This window comes from Delphinapterus leucas, chromosome 16 (assembly GCF_059928025.1).
Source record: "Delphinapterus leucas isolate spDelLeu-1000000601 "Yukka" chromosome 16, BTC_Dleu_Yukka2, whole genome shotgun sequence".
Lineage (NCBI taxonomy): Eukaryota > Metazoa > Chordata > Mammalia > Artiodactyla > Monodontidae > Delphinapterus > Delphinapterus leucas.
This window is the reverse complement of record NC_143144.1, coordinates 52,726,650-52,746,064: the sequence shown is the minus strand read 5'-3', so window position 1 is coordinate 52,746,064 and position 19,415 is coordinate 52,726,650. Positions and strand designations below refer to the sequence as shown.

The 19,415-nt window shown below is 35.6% G+C and overlaps 1 protein-coding gene across 3 annotated transcripts in view; it reads right to left on the bottom strand.

Moving 5' to 3' along the window:
• The window catches only part of BTAF1 (B-TFIID TATA-box binding protein associated factor 1), a 96,087-nt gene that overhangs the window by 56,749 nt on the left and 19,923 nt on the right, over nucleotides 1–19,415 (bottom strand). For all 3 annotated transcript variants that reach the window (XM_089897920.1, XM_022569353.3, XM_022569355.3), the window contains 10 exons: nucleotides 15,267–15,430; nucleotides 12,408–12,544; nucleotides 10,008–10,137; nucleotides 9,663–9,731; nucleotides 8,482–8,571; nucleotides 7,694–7,789; nucleotides 7,418–7,594; nucleotides 6,568–6,708; nucleotides 5,624–5,748; nucleotides 2,797–2,917 (listed from right to left, as the gene is read on the bottom strand). In XM_089897920.1, the coding sequence (XP_089754046.1) occupies nucleotides 2,797–2,917; nucleotides 5,624–5,748; nucleotides 6,568–6,708; nucleotides 7,418–7,594; nucleotides 7,694–7,789; nucleotides 8,482–8,571; nucleotides 9,663–9,731; nucleotides 10,008–10,137; nucleotides 12,408–12,544; nucleotides 15,267–15,430 (1,250 nt within the window). The remainder of the gene's footprint in view (nucleotides 1–2,796; nucleotides 2,918–5,623; nucleotides 5,749–6,567; nucleotides 6,709–7,417; nucleotides 7,595–7,693; nucleotides 7,790–8,481; nucleotides 8,572–9,662; nucleotides 9,732–10,007; nucleotides 10,138–12,407; nucleotides 12,545–15,266; nucleotides 15,431–19,415) is intronic.

Genomic DNA, 19,415 nt, shown 5'->3' with positions numbered 1-19,415 from the left:
AATCACAATTGACAGCTGAGAGGGAAAAAAAAAAAAAACACCTAGGAAAAAGCAACTGAAAAAGAAGCAGTGTGACTCATGTATCTCAATATTCCCATGGTATACTGTAATAAGCAAGCACACTATTGACCAATAAATCATCTTGGTGACTCATACATCAAAAAATATTAACTTATGGGCTTCCCTGGTGGCGCGGTGGTTGAGAGTCCACCTGCCGATGCAGGGGACATGGGTTCATGCCCCGGTCCGGGAGGACCCCACATGCCGCGGAGGGGCTGGGCCCGTGAGCCGTGGCCGCTGAGCCTGCATGTCCGGAGCCTGTGCTCCGCAACGGGAGAGGCCACAACAGTGAGAGGCCCGCGTACCACAAAAAAAAAAAATAAATAAATAAATAACTTATGTTTAATATACTTTAAGATGATAACCAGGTTTGTCAATGATTTTAATTGGTGGCAAAAAAGTATGTTTCAACTATTTAGAAAACTGATTTATATGAAATACCTGATTTCCTAATAATGTAAATAAAGTTGACATTACTAAAGAAATAATGCCACAAAAGTTAAGTTTAAAAGATACTGCAGGTGGCTTAATCACCTTATAAAGAACAGAAAGGCTTAAAAGAACAATGAGGAACTCGTATACAAAATATCCAAAGAAATCTTAAAATTCAACAGTAAGAAAACAACACAATTTAAAAATAGGGAAAAGATCTGAACACTTCATTAAAGAAGAAATATAGATGATAAAAAGCATATGAAAAGATGTTTAACATCATATATCATTATGGAACTGCAAATTAAAACTATAGTGAGATACCACTATACACTTATTAGAAAGGCTGAAATCCACAACACTGACAACATCAAATGCTGGGAGATGATGTAGAGCAACACAAACTCTCATTCACTGCTGGTGGAAATGTAAAATGGTGCAGCCACTTTTGGAAGACACTTTCTTATAAAATTAAACATACTCTTACTATATGATCCAGCAATTATGCTCCTTGGTATTTCACTGAAAACTATGCCCATACAAAAACCTGCACATGAATGTTTAAAACTTTGTTCATAATGGCCCAAACAGAAAGAAAAAAAAATATCCTTCAATAGGTGAATATATGAACTGTGTTACATCCATACAATGGAACATTATTCAGTGATAAAAAGAAATGAGCTATCAAGTCACAAAAAGACATGGAGGAACCTTACTTCTGTACTGCTAAATGAAAAAAAGCCTCTCTTAAAAGGCTACTTACTACATGACTCCAACTATATGACATTCTGCAAAAGGCAAAACCATGAAGACAGTAAAAGGATCAGTGGTTGCTAAGGCTCTGAAGGGAGGAAAAGTAGAAATGCATATGTGGGGCACAGGCATTTTTTAGGGCAGTGAAACTATTCTCTATGTTACTCTAATGGTGGACACATACCACTGTACATTTATCAAAACCCATAGAATCTACAATACAAAGAGTGAACCCTAATGTAAACTGTAGACTTTGTTAATAATATATCAACATTGGTTTATCAACTGTAACAAATGTACTACACTAATGCAAGATCTTAGCTAAAGGGGAAACTGTGTGCATATGGGTAGGGGCATATGGGAACTATGTACTTTTCGCTGTTTTTCTATAAACTTAAAACTGCTCCAAACAACAACAACAACAACATGAAGGGAAGAAATTTGATAACTTCAAGAGGTCTACCGAAAGTGAATTTAAGAATATTTACATCAAAAACATTTAGGCAAAACTCACAAAAGTACAACAAAAATGAAGTGAAAACTCAGAACAACCCATGCCGGTTTTGTCATATGAACCCATGCCTGATCAACTAAGGATTATAAAACAGACCTGATAGTTTTTCCTTAGAAGACAGTGATTAGACAAAAAAGATAATGTAAAACGAAACTTTACAAACATTGATTCATGGTAGTGCAACACAACATCATGTTGTAGATTAAAGTAGGTCTACATGGAATATTCCTAATTCACATATGAATGCATGGTTAGTGAACACAAAAGAGACATTTATCCCTACTAAATTGTCTAAAAAATTAATCACTGCTTTTTGAAGACAACCATCTCAAACTGCAGTATCTATAAATAACAGCATGATAGAAGAATAGATTCCTTATGGTGTTACCCTAAATTCTAGTATTTTGTTTGACCTTTAGGGCTATTTTTAAAATAGGAATGTGAAGCCTTTTACAGACAGGGCAAGGACTCCTCAGCTCATTAACAGATTCCATTCACACAGTGATATTACCTGAAGGTTCTCTGTAGGCATTTCATTGTGTTATTCCTGAAGTATACTATCCTTTGAAATACCATGCTCTTAAGATTGAGTAATCCTTAAGAGAAGGTAAGTGCCTAGCAATTTTATTATCAGTCTTTAGAGTCATACTGCAGAGCTTCAAATGTAGCCTTCTAACCTGGGATGAGTTTTGCCAATCATCCAACTGTCAACCACACAGAGCAAGAAAAGAATGAACAACAAGTCTCTGACAGGAAGGGAATGACAATCAATCTTTCATTTGACAAATGCTCACTGAGGGCCATCCATGTGTTAAGCAATATTCCAAGTGCTGGGAATACAAACTACAACAAAATATTAAAATATTTCTGCCCTTATGGTGATTACATTCTTATGTGTCTACAGAGTCACCATACAATTTTACTAGGCCTAGCATTCTCCTGATCTTTATGTGAAGCAAGGGTAACCTGGTGATCATATTTATTTTACAAAATTAATTTATATAAATTTCAAGATTACTATGGTAATTAGCTCTTACCTGGTCTTGAGTTGATAATAAAGTGAACAGAGTTTCCAATGCTGCTCTTCGAACTGATGATATAGTGTGATGCAAAAAAGGCCAGACTCGTGGAACTAAAACTGTGAGTGACTGTTGAATACTAATAAAGAAGACACAAATTAATCTTACTCATTCTCAGTTGAAGCTCTATTGATACATTATCTAAGTATCAATTCCTTGTGGACCTAGCATCTTTTTTGATGAATAAATTCTAAAAAGACAATACAATTTTCATATGAACATTCGCTTAACAACCTCACTCAAAACCGTTATTATATAGTACCAGTACAGACAGAGCAAATGCGGTCATAAAGAAGAGTAGAAATATTAACATTAGGTTGTTCTGTGGCACTAATGCCATGAATTAACCTTTATCAAATTAGAGCTTTCCAATATAACTGCACTTATTCTCAGTCTGTTCTTACTCAGGAAAATGGGGGCATGTATCTTAGCTGGTAGTCAGCCTACACAAAATCAGGATTGCTAATCCTTACTACTTTCCCATGGCTAACCCCAATGGGTAACCAATAGGTGCACATAACTTACAACCCCCTTTGGGGCCATCTCTATCACATATCAAAAGAAACAAGAGATGGTATGGTAGTAGATTTGAAATTTGTTATCCTGATCTAGCATTACTAAGTTAGGAAAATTCAAATTATCTTCCTTCTCACAGATTAGATTTTTTTTTTTTTTTTTTGCTGTACGCGGGCCTCTCACTGTTGTGGCCTCTCCCATTGCGGAGCACAGGCTCCGGACACGCAGGCTCAGCGGCCATGGCTCACGGGCCCAGCCGCTCCGCGGCATGTGGGATCTTCCCGGACCAGGGCACGAACCTGTGTCCCCTGATTCGGCAGGCGGACTCCCAACCACTGCGCCACCAGGGAAGCCCCTCACAGATTAGATTTTAAATGGGAAAGCAAGCAAAGCCACGTGTAGGCTAACAACTTGGACTAAGATTCCTGTCACATCCGTGAGTCATTTATAAAAGTTACCTCAAATTAGGAAATTATTTATAACTAGCACTTGAAATATATAACTCTGTAGAAAAAGAAATGAGGAAAAAAGAATATGTCGTTGTAACTATTTATCTGTTCTTTTGGTTCCTCTCAGGAGGTCCATCTTTTAATGCTATTTTCATTACTTGCAGGTTTGTATGAACATCACTTCTTAAATTTATTTACACATTTAGTAAATTTACTTATAAAATTATAACTTAAAACACATGCACACATGGACATAAAACAGTCAAATATGTATTATAAAAGCATTATAACAGGTCTTGTTAATAGTGTAACTGTTCATGCTCCAAATACATGCTGCATTTCTTCTTACATAAGCTGGAAAGTATCTGCCAAATATCAAAACATATGAAGCAAATTTTCTAAGGCAATTTTGAAAAAAAAATCAAAAACTACATTATTTCTCATTGAATTAACAGAATTTTCACTACATTCTTTCATTTTTGTTTACATTATCTAGCTTTCCAGACACTGTCCACTTGATTATTTTTTTTAAAAGTCCAAAGTCTTTATTTAGGGCAGGTGCCAACAAACTAAGGCTCACAGTTCAAATCCACTCTACTTGGTTTTTTTAAATAAAGTTTTATTGGATCGCAGGCATGTTCATTCCTTTATGTATTATCTATGACTACTTTTGTGCTACAATGGCAGAGTTGAGTAGTTTTGACAGAGATCATATGGCCCACAAAGCCAAAACATCACTATCTGGGCAGAAAAAGTTTGCCAACCCCTGATATAGAGTAATTAAGAACTCTTGCATTTTGAAGCTTGAGAAGGGTTTTCATATAGATTAACTGATTTAATCCCTATACCAATGAAAGCATCTGAAAATTAGGAAACGCCATATATGCACTACCACTTCAACTTTTTTCTTCATTTTATAGGCATTTATTTTGCTACTCCAATTTGTGAGCTGTCCTACTAGCCTAAATTTAACATTGAAGGACTACCAGCAGGTCAGTATTATTTGAAACATTTTTCACACATTGATGATTTTCATTGGAAATAGACGCACTCACAGAACCAGAAATCATTTATAATCATAACCACATAAACATTCATTGAACACTCTCACTAGGCTAAGAAGAATAACTTTCTCATCTGTGATTTTTTTTTTAAATTGCATACGATTTTCTTCTCTATCTCCAAGGATACTATTAATAGAAAATAATATTCAGGAGCCAGTCTAAAAGGTAGGGAATACATTAATTAGCTGAGCTTCATTTCAAATATCAGGATAGGAAAATAAACAACACTTTAAATTTTTGGTTTATGTTTTGGCTTCACCCAGACTCTGCCTTTGGACATTATATTACATTATTATGTATTCCCTTCCTGATGACTGATTATTGAAATCAAGAACAAGAGTTGAAGTGAACATCACAAAGGAAAAGTTTACAGAGTAGCAAATTTTGGAAAAAATAAAACTGATGTTCAACGGTAATTCTATTAACTAAATGTCACAAAGGCTAAAATTCCATAGTCTGGGGCTAGAGGTGAAAATAGTATGTAATAATTGTTATTTCTAATGTTAACTATTACAGGATGAACAAATCGAAGAATTATATAAATGAGCTAACCCAAGAATATGACCTAAGTTCCTGCCCCAAAAGAGCTGGTGGCTAGACAGTCAAGAAGAAAAGTCCTCCTGGAAATAACTGTCTTTGGCATCCCCAACTCACCGTACTGTTCTAAACGGTGCTAGACTATTGTATTTTTAGGCTTAATTATCTGGAAATGTGTGTAAACACTTTTTACTTTTTCCACTGAATAGAAATAATTACCTGCATTGTTGAACCTGAGGATAAGTTAACAAGGATGAAAGAAGAGTCATAATACTATTTGTTGAAGCTGTTAGATCATCTAGTTCCAGAAGAGCATCCCATAATGTATTTATAATGAAGGGTACCTGTAAGATTAGTTATCAAGAAAACAATTATTAATTTTGCAAGAAATATTCCCGAGTCATGTCAAATTGTATCTCAGGAGTCACTACTGATTCAACAACATATACAATCCCAATGACCCTGGATAATGCCAGTTTTGAGCAAAGTTAAGAAGCCTTTAACAATTCTCTACCTCTCTTTTTAATGCCACTCAACTCTACTTTGGCACTGCCCTTTCTCATGAGGCTCATAATGGGATGGAGAATTCAGGAAATAAGTTATCCAATACTCTATTTTATGTAAAAAAACTAAACTTTGAAACCAATACAGTGTAGACACACATGTCAGGACTCTCTGAGTAAAGTAATTTAATATATTTAATACATTCCTAATCATCATGGAAGGACAAATTTAGTTTCTGAGCTTTCAAAGTACTGCTTGCCGCACTCCCAAATACATGTGTTCCAGTTTTGATAATACAAAAGGAAGTCAGATAGATCTTAAAAGAGGCATTTCAAAGATGAAACCAGATTAAAAAACCAAAAGCCAAAACCAAAATCAAAACAAACAAAAATCTCATATGCCTAAAAACTGGGAATGAAATGAAGAAGGGATGGTTGCTTCCTTCTCAAGGAAGTTCCCTACATATTCTGTACATGAAAGGGAAAGATAAATAGACACAGTTCACTCTTCCCAAGGATAATATATAATCGAGATTCCATGCATCAGAGGGTTATTTGTCATAAGAACAATGGAGAATGGCGGAAAAAGTCTGTTTTTCCTAACATGCTACACCTCAAATGTAAACAGGCTCTACATGAAGAAAATGCAAAAATATTTACTTTTTGTGTCTGAAGATACACAAGGCTTTCTACCACAGGTACTAATGATGCTGCAGCAACAGCTCTCACATCATCATCAAGATCCTGGAGTCCTTCAATTATTCTAGTTAAAACTTTAGGCAATAAAGTATTAATTACATCCTGTAAAAGAGTAGATCAAAATAGATTAATTTTCTATAGTACAATTATTGTGCTTAAACATCTTTTATTAAATTTACATATGGAAGCACAAATTCCAATATTTATTTTAAAAGAATCACGTAAATGGAAACGAAAAATAACATCAACAGATGCCTAGGTAACTAATCTCATTTCAAAAAGAACATAACAGTATCAAGTACTTCATTATTCATTGTGACTTGAAACATCAGAACATGTTTTCAAGGCGGGACTATGAATTCCCAGTGTGAATACACACACATACACACCCCTGTGCTAGAACCTTAACTTCTATTTCTCATTCAACACCACTGACAACCAAAGGGAATACAAGAGAAGAGGGAAAAGAAAGCCATCTCTTCCTGCTTCTCATTACTCCAAACTACCCTTTTTTCAATCGCCCCAATAAAGGCAGCTCCCAGAGGCTACTCCTGTGATCATACACTAGGAATCTCACCGAGAACTGGTCTTGCTATGAAATAGAAACAGGTTTCCAAGCCTATCTTTTAATTTGTACTTGAATTCTTATTAGCATCACCTATCTCTATGATACTACCTCAACAAGGCAAATCTTGAAGGACTGGCTTACCTGTAACACTAAGAATCTAGGGCCAATTCATTTAATTAATGAAAATAAACTAAGAGGGGGAAAAAACTCTCCCATACATGCTTCAAAAACTGAAGTGTTTACCTGACGAACTGCCAAAGCATATTTTATTCCTAGCAGACCACCATGTCTAACTTCCCATTGTTCTTGTGTAAGTAATTTAAGCAGCACGTCCACAGTCTTATGAACTCCTGTTTCATTCATGTGTTTTAACACCACACCTAATGTCTGAGCACAAGTTTCACGAACTGGTGCCACAACCTACAAATGAGAAAGTAAGATAACTCACATTTGCAAAAAAACTTATTTTGTAAGAATCTGAAATTTGATTGGGTAAAGCCTCCCTTAGGCGATACTTACTTCATCAGAAACAAAGTCTCCAAATCTGTCTAATGCAAACACACAAAGGAGTCTAATAACCAAGTCTTCCAACCACTCTTGATGCTGTTGAATCATCTGTTAAAATGATCACTTTTTAATAACGTATTAAAACATATTAAGGGAAACATATTAGGTCCAAAAACTAAAACTAAACTATTATAGTATAGTAAACTGAAACAAAATACTGGGACAGATTATTTTAGCTGTAGGAACAATAACCAAAATATGGAATAGTCCCAATTACTATCTTTAATATTAATCACATCCTCTTCGATGATTATTAGATATACTGTACCAAAACTTTTAAAATTCATGAATTCTATTATTTTACTTGCACTCCAAGAGAAATTAAGAAACCACTTAAGGCTGCTCTGATATTAATTATATCTATCATGTATCTATTATCTAGCCTATTACCAGTGTCTCCATTTTAACACCATATTACTTACTGACCTTTAAACTATCCTTTCATTCACCTTACTCTACATTCTAATCCCTTATATCCTGCTCAAATACTAGTGCTTCTACATATTTTTCCACTCAATATTTCCAGACATATCTTTCCCTTGAACTCATTCTTCATCTGTAAATAATATAAATAAATCTCTTCCTAACCTTTTTATCTTTTTCCTTATGTTCACCTTTCCATGTTTCTTATTATTTACCTCTCATTTCTGCTTCATGGCTCCGTTACTTCCCTGTCTTGGAAAGAGAGGCCACCTACTGAAACTTGGTGATAATTATTGATTTTCTAAACTTACACTTACCTCTTCTAAAGTGCTGTCTCCCATTTTACCACCACTTTTCCCATGAGCTTTAAGGATTTCCCTAAGTCCAGTGCCTGCACCATGTCGAACCTAATAAGAACCAAGAAGCAAATATCAGAGGTTAAATGCTTAAGGAACAGTGTTTACCTTTGCTTCAATATGAAAAAGGGATATTAGATTTTTAAGAAATTGGAACTAAGCAGTACTTCACAAGAATGTGTTTTTCTTCTATTGTCCAAGAAGAATTACATATATTTATTTAACAATTTTGATTATGTGGAATTTTTTTAAAAATCAAGGCAAGAAAACAGCTATTCTAAATTCCTTCTGAGATATTAATCCACCTGGCTGTCACTCCTCTAACCTCTACTTGCATTCAGCATCATCCACAGGAAAGGAGAGAAAAACATCATATAATGTTCTTTATAGCACAAACACCAATATTTTAGAAATAAATACATCAATACTAAGTTCCAAAGCTACCAGTGTTAAGCATCAAAGGAAGACAATTCAAATAAAATGTCTCATGACTAATACTTTACTGTAGCCCTGTAGCCTTCTGCAGTGTCATCTGGAAGGGAGGAAACATGCCACTGACACTGCACCCACTTACTCAAGACCCCATTTAAGACTTGAATAGCTTTAAATAGAAGTACATCAAGGAGCAGAAAGAGTGCTAAAGGGTATTCCAAAACAGTGTTTTAAAATTACTCAGAAGCCAAATGAAGTGAGACAGAATCGTTTGAGACTACCAACCCTCAATTTCAACCAGAGGAACTTCACGTTCATCTCTTTTACATGAGACCTGTTCAAGATTTTCTTTGAAGAAATATTTCTGAGGCTAAGCTACTGCTTGGAAACTACTGGTCTTAATCAAAATTGTCCACTTCCAGATGAAATTTTTACTGTCTGGAAGATATGCAACTCTTTATATCATAGCTAAAAGAATGAAAAGAAATGAACAATTCACTAAAGAAATATGTCAAAAGGGGTATGAAAGGTGAAAATCAGTCTAAAGCTTTCTATTTAAGAGGCGAGTGATAAGAAGTGCCCTGACCAGTGGTTCTGAGAAGGATACAGGGCAAGAACAGGAATTCTGACAAAACAGATTGTGCTTGACATGGTTCTTATCATTAGCCAAGAAAATAGAGCTGAGAGAAACTGTAATGAAGAAATCTTACCTCCCAGGAGGGATTAAAAAGGTCATTGCAAAGTTCTTCGCAAAAGCTTTCCAAAGGCCATTCATTTGTCTGAATAAGAAAAACAGAATTACTACTAATTTAAAAGATCTATCTTATGCTAATAATTTAAGTAATACGGTGTATTTATTTGTAGGACTAATAATAATAGTCAGGCTTTTAAATTTTTAAATAATTAACAATTTTTACTAATGAAGTAAAGATACTTAGATTTTTAATAATAAAAGTTCTCTCAAGTGACAGATTATTATATACCATCTACTAACACATTAGTATGAAAAAATTATAAATAATTTCAAAGGACACTTTAGGGCATTTCAATAGTACCTCTTCAATTAAGGGAAAACTGTCTGGAATATTATCAATCAGGACTTTGGAATCATTTGCAGACTGATTAATAACAACATTGGCTATTTTTCGTCTCTTTTCTTCTGGTTCCCCATCAGTGCTATCATTGCTAAAAAAAAAAAAAGTCAGCATTTAAAAAAAGTGAATAAAGGATAATGTTAACCACAATGAATGTAAGAGAATCCATCATTTGAACAAATGTTTTGCCATTTTCTGCTTATATGGTTTACTTACAATTTCATGTATCAAATAACTAAGATTAACTGCTTAAAAATGTTTGAGCAAACTTTATCCTACTACTCTTACTGATAAATGTAAAAAGGTCAAAGACGTCTTGCTTTCAGACTGGATCTCAAATTTAACAATGTATTCTTTTTTCCCCTTCTCTCTACAACCAGCTCCTCTCCTTTTTATTTTAAACTCTTTTGGCCTAACAACCTAAATCTGGCCCAGCATAACTTTATTTTTAGGCTTTTGTACCCTGAAAAAAACTAATATACTGAGCAACACACTATAATCTTACTAGTTCTTGAAAAATATAGAGATAAGACTATTAGAAGATGAAAAATGTGTGCAGAAAATTTGAGGAAAATTTTATGACTAAAAGAACAAAAACAGAGGCTAGACTAATAACAAAATATTACAAAGGAGAAGACAAGTAACTGCTTTATTGAATTATTAACAGAAAGAAAGAATTAGCATTGTTAAGGTATACACAGCATTATTTTCTATAGATATCCACCAGGCCCCACCTTCCACCTTAATAGTGCAATATTGGCCAACAATTTTTTTTGTAAGGTGATGAAAGAAATCGGAGACTATTATTATTCTAATTCTTTCTAATTCAATCTAGTCACACTGGTTGGTCATTTTACTGTCTTTGAACTTGTTAAGCATGTTTCTACTTCCAGGCTTTTGTCCTTGCTATTCCCTCTATTTGGAATGTCTTTTTAAGATGTTCACAGGGCTGGCTAGCAACCTCACTTCTTTCATATCTTTACTGAAAAGTAACCTCTGTGACTCTCTCCCTGACCATCCTATCTAAAATTTAAAACTCCCTCCCCACAAAACATTTCACTTGTTCGTTCCTTGCTTTACCTCTTTTTTCCTTCTTAACCCTTACCATTAATATAATTATTTATCTTATTCCTCATCTATCTTTCCCTCTAGAATGTAAGCTCCACGAAGACAGGAGTGCTTACCTATTTTATTCACTACTGTATCATGACAGCGTAGGACAGTATCTGGCACATAAAAAGTATTTAATAAATATCTGTGTAATGAATGAGTCATGGGCTCTGAAAAATAAGGTCTATTATTTCCAATATTCAGATATTTGGGTAAAAGTCTTAAATGAATACAAGTCAGTAAAAACACTTACTAGGTTACTACACGATCCTAATGAGCTGTTAACTTAAAAAAAAAACCTGTAGTTAACAAGATCAATAAAGATTTTATACTTAAAAAAACAACTTCAAGTAAAAATTTATACCAAGTAGATGTTTATTGTTTACCCCACCATATGCCTAGCTTTTAAATGAACGCTGTAAACACTTTTTAGCTTTATATGAATGGAAAGAATAACAAAAAGTTCTGTTATCTGCAACAAAAGCTTATTTTCATAGGCTCTCATGTGTTTATGAATGCACCATTTCCTCAAACATTTCTTGGACACCATTAAAGATTCTGATTTAAGAGTTAAGTGGGGCCCAAGAATCTACATTTTAACAAGCTTCTCAAAATGTTTATGAAGGAAGGGGGTTGTTTTGAACCACTCCTTGAGAAATGCTACTCCAAGCCACACAGGTATCATTTTTATGAACTCATTAAGAAAGTGAGGACAGTGATTTTACCCACAGAGTTCTTTCCTACAGCAGAATTAGGTAAACAAGCCTGGATTATTACCCACTATTTGGCTTAGCCCCCGGCCAGGGAACAGGTGATATAATACCCTGTTTATAAATGTAGTATTCTTAACTTGTAGTCCTCAGGCCATCTCTCTGACTTCATTCTCTACTATTCTTACTTCTGTCTACTCATTCCAGTCACACAGCCTTTCTTTCTGTTTCTTGAATATTCCATGATTAAGGCATTTACACTTGGTTCCTGCTACCTGGAATGCACTCCCCTTGGAAGATCTTCAATCCTCATTCAGGGCTCATAATTATTAAGAAAAAAAAAATGTGCATACATGGATTTTTCTGGGAAAGTTGTCCTAGTCCCTAATAATAGTAAATACTCTCTGACAATTCAGAAAGACAATCCAAATGGTACTCCACAGCCAAAGACAATGTCATCAAAATGTTTTTAGAAATCAAGCAGACCCAGATTTAAGCTAACCAACATTACTGTTTTAAATAAGCAGAAAAAGATTATTACCTCTTCTCATTAGTTTCCACTGCATCCCTGGATCTCTGTTTTGCAAATAACTTGGCCATTCTTTTAGCTTTGTTCTTTTGTCTATTGCTCATTCCTGTTCGAAACTCTGAGTCAATCAATTCAGCTGCCTGGAGAGTCTAAAAGAATAAAAGAATGCTGAATTTGAACTTCTGAAGTTAGAATATATACCCATAGTCTCAGCCTCAGAAGAGGACTAAAGTCTGTAAATTTCACTATATACAAATTGATTACATTCTTCTTTGACAGCTTCATGCTATTCTGTTGTATGACTGTACCATAATTTCACTCTCTTCTTCCTTCTCCCCTATTCTTTCAATTGCCAGGAAATGCTCATTTGTCACAGATAAGGCAAAAATGTATGATCCTGACCCCAGTGAGGGCTTTGAAGAGGTGAGACTTCAAAATAACCATACTAGGACTTCCCTGGTGGCATAGTGGTTAAGAATCCACCTGCCAATGCAGGGGACATGGATTTGATCCCTGGTCTGGGAAGATCCCACATGCCCGTGGGGCAACTAAGCATGTGAGACACAACTACTGAAGCCCACGTGCATAGAGCCCATGCTCTGCAACAACAGAAGCACCGCAATGAGAAGCCCACGCACCGCAAAGAAGAGTAGCCCCTGCTCACCACAGCTAGACAAAGCCCGCATACAGCAACGAAGACCCAACACAGGCAAAAACAAAATAAAAACCATACTACCATCCAAAAGTTATAATAAAGAATGTCAATTTTTAAACAATGATAATCATCTTCTACTGAAAAAAATAAAAATAACTATAGCCACATAGTTTTAGTAACTGGGCCAGCGTCCTATAGTTAACTTAGCCTATATGTTTTTCCCCTCTTAATCACTCACTGCATACTGTTTTTGATCTCTTTTGCATTCATGGGAGACATTATTAAGGATGTGAACAAAAATGCTTTGAGCGCAAGCCTAAAAATCCTTTCTGCCCTTAACTGATTAAGAGTCAATTGAAATTTACACTTCTACAACCAATTAGGCTCACTGGTGTGGGTGCCCTGCTACAGACTTGGTCCAGGGACCACTGGCATATACACAAGGCAATGCAGCAGTGATGACCCCATGGCAACAACTAACCTCAGCAACTCTTCCCAAAGGTCCGCGACATCTAAAGCAACCAAACTTGGATCCTGCAAACCTCAAATTTGCTGCTGCCATCCCATATCCAACTATTCTGTCTATAGCCCATTTTCTCTAATACACCTACCCATTCATTTCCCTACACCATGTCGAAATACCACACTGTGATCACATTACTACATTTTTGTTTTCCTTTATTTTATTCTATTGTCTTCCTTATTTTTAAAAATTTTATTTATTTATTCATTTATTTTTGGCTGCATTGGGTCTTTGTTGCTGCGCGCAGGCTTTCTCTAGCTGTGGTGAGTGGGGGCTACTCTTCGTTGCAGTGCATGGGCTTCTCATTGTGGTGGCTTCTCTTGTTGCAGAGCACGGGCTCTAGGTGCGTGGGCTTCAGTAGCTGTGGCACATGGGCTCAGTAGGTGTGGCTGATGGGCTCTAGAGTACAGGCTCAGTAGCTGTGGCGCACAGGCTTAGCTGCTGTGCGGCTTGTGGGATCTTCCCAGGCCAGGGCTCAAACCCGTGTTCCCTGCATTGGCAGGCGGATTCCTAACCACTGCACCACCAGAGAAGTCCTGTCTTCTTTATTATTTACTTACATCTTATGCATCCCTTTGTACCCCATTTCTTTCTATTCCTTCCTGGTTGTTATTATATTTTCTGCCTCTGTACTCTTCTTTTTCCCTCCAGAATCTGCCTTTTTTTCCCCCTTGTCGGCAAAAGTTCCATCATCATCACATACCCCTCAATGCCAAAAAATTTAGTTTATAAATTCTAATGGTTTAGAGGGCAACTGGTATAAAGGCAAATAGAACCCTTCTCCTCTTAAGCAAAGGGAAAGGCCAAGGGAATGAGAAGATATGGGTTTCATGTAAAGCAGGAATTCTTAATGGGACCCACAGATCCCTAAAAGGGTATTGCAGGGGCAGGAGAAAAGAGCACTAAACTCCCTGAAAGGTAATATCTCAAATGTATGTGAATTTTTCTGAGGAGAGAGCCACAGCTTTTACTGGAGCTTAAAAAGAGTCTATGGTATAAAAAAAAGAAGCATACAGGCATCCACTGGGAATTGGAAAAACAGAGGAACAGGAAAAATACAGAGCAAAATTATGGTACAGCCATATAAACAGCATGAAGCTGTCAAAAAAGAATGTGATCAATCTGTATATACTGATATATGAAGCCATATGAAGTGAGAAAAGGTGAACATAGCTTAAAAGAACTTATGTATACAGAGAAAATTTCAGGAAAAATGCACAAATAACTTAAAAAGGGCTGCTTCCTATTGTGTGCCCTTCTGCATTGTTTGAAAGTTTTCACCATGTTTGTTACTTTCTCAAATAAAAGAATCATAGCTGTAAAGATTTCTAGTATCATCATATCTGACTATGATAGCCCTTACTATCTCCCACCCTGAAATATTTTTTTTTGCTTCATTGAAGAACAAAGAAAGAGCAATTGATGCAACTAGGATTTTTCAACACCAGTGTCTCCTAAAAGATGTACCATACCTTTTCTCTAATAGTCCAATGTCTATGAGGTAGATGGCAACTTCTGTCTCCTTAGAATCTATCACTAGAAATCCAACTTATGGAGACACTAAATTATGGTGATGCTACGCAACAATGAGTAGAATTAAAAAACGCATTTTTTAAAATTCCAATTGCATAGCAAAATAAAGCAAACCCCCTGTATTATTACTTGCAATCAACCAACCAGAGGTTTTACCTACAGGTTGTTTGTTTACAAGGGCTGCTGAAGTTGGGGTATAATCCAAATCTTCATCATTAAAGAGTTCTTCAGTGCTCATTCCAATAGCTTCTCCCATATTAAGGCCAAGTTTCTTCTGTAATAGTTTTCGTTGGCGTGCTATCCTCTCTTTAGGATCCACTTCACCTTTAAACAAAGAAGAAATACATTTTCTTCAAATCAGTTAAGCAGTTTTCTAATACGTGAAGATCAGACTCGATTAAAATTTTTTTAAAAATTTAACCATTAGAATACCTCTCTTGATAATAAAACAAACCACACTCACAATCTCTGAACATGTCATCAACTTTATTACCTAATAGAGTAAATATTTTACTGGATCTTGGAAAACAGTGTTCTAGCTAACAAAACAATCTAGCTAACAAAAATTCACTGAGATTACCCCATTGCCCTACTGTCAATTATAAAGTATATATATAATGAGATCTATTCCTATGAAAATAAACCAATCTTATTATTTTATAGCTAATCTCATACATTCTCTGAGAGCTCTAACCAGGCTTTAAAAAAAAAAAATCTGGATTTTATTTTACAGAAAAAGATCTCAACAAATACATGCTTATTCCAAGTGTGGCCTTTATGTATTCTGAGATGACACAGTCCTGATAGCCCAAATAACAAAGACAAAGGCATAAAAGTAGATTTTGAATGTCCCAAGAAATATCCCTCAATATTTCAGTGGAAAATAGATCAAAAGGTATTATTTTAAAAATAAAAATTTGGGCTTAAACTAGCTAAGTTGCAAGAGATGGTTCTATAATGATTAACTTCCAATAATAGCTGATTAAGTTCTTATTGGACTACTCCACAGATAACAAATTCTAGCTAAAATGTAATAAACAACCACCTGAAGGCACTGGAAAGAGATCAAAAGTAGGCATATACTTGGAGGAGTTATCAATACCTGGAAGAAGGACACGACATTAGGTGAGTTTCCCATTTTTGAACGTTTTTAGCCTAAAGGTAGACCCAGTCCGTGGTACGTAGGGCAGCCACGCCCTACATTTAAAAGTTGTGTAAAAACCCAGTCTGTCTGTTGCAGAATTAGAGGAGAGTCAGAGATCACTATAGCCACTGGAAAGTAGAGAGAAAAAACCCAGAAAGGAGAGAACCAGAGACAAAGCCCAAATTCTGTGAACTCAGCCAAATCTCTGGCTGACCTCTGAACTATGCATGCACAGGGCAGACTCCAAACAGTCCAACTAAAGCTAAAAATTGAATTGGGATTTGAGTTGTTGCCCAGTACAAAGGAGACTGAGTTTGAGTTTCACCAAATTAAATGCTTATTAAAACAAGTAAGCAAAAACAACTAACTAAACCAAACAAATCAAAACATTCTTTGGAAGAATATAACAGAATCCAGCCTGTGGTATAAACATTTATAATGTAAGGAATACAATCCAAAATTAACTGACATACAAAGAATCAAGAAAATGTAACCCATTCCCAAAAGGAAGACAATTAATGGAGATCAACACTGAGACGACCCAGATGTTGGAAGTAGAAGACAAGATTTTTTAAGCAGCTAATATAACAATGCTAAATGTAAAGGAGGATATTGTCACAATGATGAAAAGATAGAATACCTCATTAGAGAAACAGAAACTATTTAAAAAAATAGAATCATACACTTGAAAAGGGTAAATTACAATAGTTTTATAAGTGAATTCAAAGATAAAGCTATACAAAGTTCCCTCATCTAAAGAAAGGGAGGGGTGGGGCTTCCCTGGTGGCACAGTGGTTGAGAATCTGCCTGCTAATGCAGGGGACACGGGTTCAAGCCCTGGTCTGGGAGGATCCCACATGCCACAGAGCAACTAGGCCCGTGAGCCACAACTACTGAGCCTGCGCATCTGGAGCCTGTGCTCCGCAACAAGAGAGGCCGCGAAAGTGAGAGGCCCGCGCACCGCAATGAAGAGTGGCCCCCGCTTGCCACAACTAGAGAAAGCCCTCGCACAGAAACAAAGACCCAACACAGCAAAATTAATTAATTAATTAATAAACTCCTACCCCCAACATCTTCTTAAAAAAAAAAAAAAAGAACAGGGAGGGGAAAAAACGATTTAAAGAAACAAACAACTTGAATATAAAATTAAGAAAATAATTCTACTAACAATAACATCAAAAGTAAAACTTAAAACTTATATTCTGAAAATTACAAAATACTAGTGAAAAAAATTAAAGATCTAAACAAATGGAAAAACATTCCATGTTCACGGATCATAATACCTCATAGTAAGACAGTAATACTTCTCAAATTGATATACTGATTCAAAACAATTCCTATCAAAATATCAGCTGGCTTTTTGCAGACACTGACAAACTGATCCTATAATTCATATAGAAATGTAAGAGACTGAGAATATCCAAAATAATCCTGAAAAAGAACAACAAAGTTGAAGGCTCATACTTCTTGATTTTATTTTTTAATTTTTAAAATTTTTATTTATTTAGTCAGTTAGTTTCTGCTTTATAACAAAGTGAATCAGCTATACATATACGTATATCCCCATATCTCTTCCCTCTTGCATCTCCCTCCCTCCCACCCTCCTTCTTGATTTTAAAAATTACCAGAAAGCAATGGTGATCAAGACAAAGAGGTACTGGCCTAAAGAAAGACACCAATTGAATAGAACTGAGAGTCCAGTAATAAAACTATATGTCTACCACCAACTGGTTTTCATGAAGGGTGCAAAGAAAATTCAGTGGGGAAAGAAGAATCTTTTCAACAAATGGTGTTGAGACAACAGGATAGCCACATGTAAAGAATGATGTTGGATCCTTAACCTCACAACATACAAAAATGAACTCAAAACAGATCAAATACCTAAGAGTAAGAGTTAAAGCTATAAAACTCTTAGAGAAAACACAGGGGTAAATGACCCTAGATTTGGCAATAGCTTCTTACATATGACATCAAAAAGCTCGAGAAACAAAAGAAAAAGATAAATTGGACTTCTTAAAAACGTTTATGCTTCAAAGGTTACCATCAGGAAAGTGAAAAGATGCACAGAATAGGAGGAAATATTTGTAAATCACTTGTCAGATAAGAGGTTTGTACAAAGAATATATAAAGACCTCTTATATCTCATTAATAAAAGAACAAATATCCCACTTAAAAATGGGCAAAGGACCTGAATAGACAGGTCTCCAAAGAAGATACAGAAATGGTCAATAAACACATGAAAATATGTTCAACATCATTAGTCATCAGAAAAATGCAAATCAAAACTACAGTGAGATATCACTTCACAGTCACTGGTATGGATATAGTCAAAGTCAGTTAATAACAAGCAAGCGTTGGCAAGGATGTGGAGAGATCGGAATCCTTGTATCCTCCTAGAGGAATGTGAAATGGTGAAGCCAGTTTGGAGAACAGTCTGGCAGTTCCTCGAATGGTAAAACATAGTTACCATATGACCCACCAAGTCCACTCTTATGTATCTACAATAGGAGAAATGAAAACATACACCCACACAAAAATCTGTACATGAACATTTATTGGCAGCATTATGCATAATAGCCAAAAAAGTGGAAACAACCCAAATGTCTTCAGCCTATGAATGAATAAACAAAATGTGATATTCATACAATGGAATGTTATTCAGCCAGAAAATAAAATAACTTCACACCTACCAATATGGCTACTACCAAAAAAGCCAGAAAATAACAAGCGTTGACAAGGTTATGTGGAGAAGATGGAAACCTCATAGATTGTTGATGGGAATGTAAAATCGAACAGCCACCATGGAACTGCCAGTATGGCAGTTCTAAAAAAAAAAATCAAAAACAGAATTACCATATGATCCTATAATGCCAATTCTTGGCATAAATCCAAAAGAACTGGAAGCAGGAATTCAAACAGATATTTGTACACCCATGTACATAGTAGCATTATTCACAATAAGCAAAAGGCAGAAGCAACCCAAGTGTCCACTGATGGATGAATGGATAAACAAAATGTGGTATAAACATACACTGGAATATTATTCAGCCCTAAAACAGAAGGAAATTCTGACACATACAACAACATTAGATGAACATGAAAGATTATGTTAAGTGAAATAAGTCGGTCACGAAAGGACAAATATTGTATGATTTCATGTATATG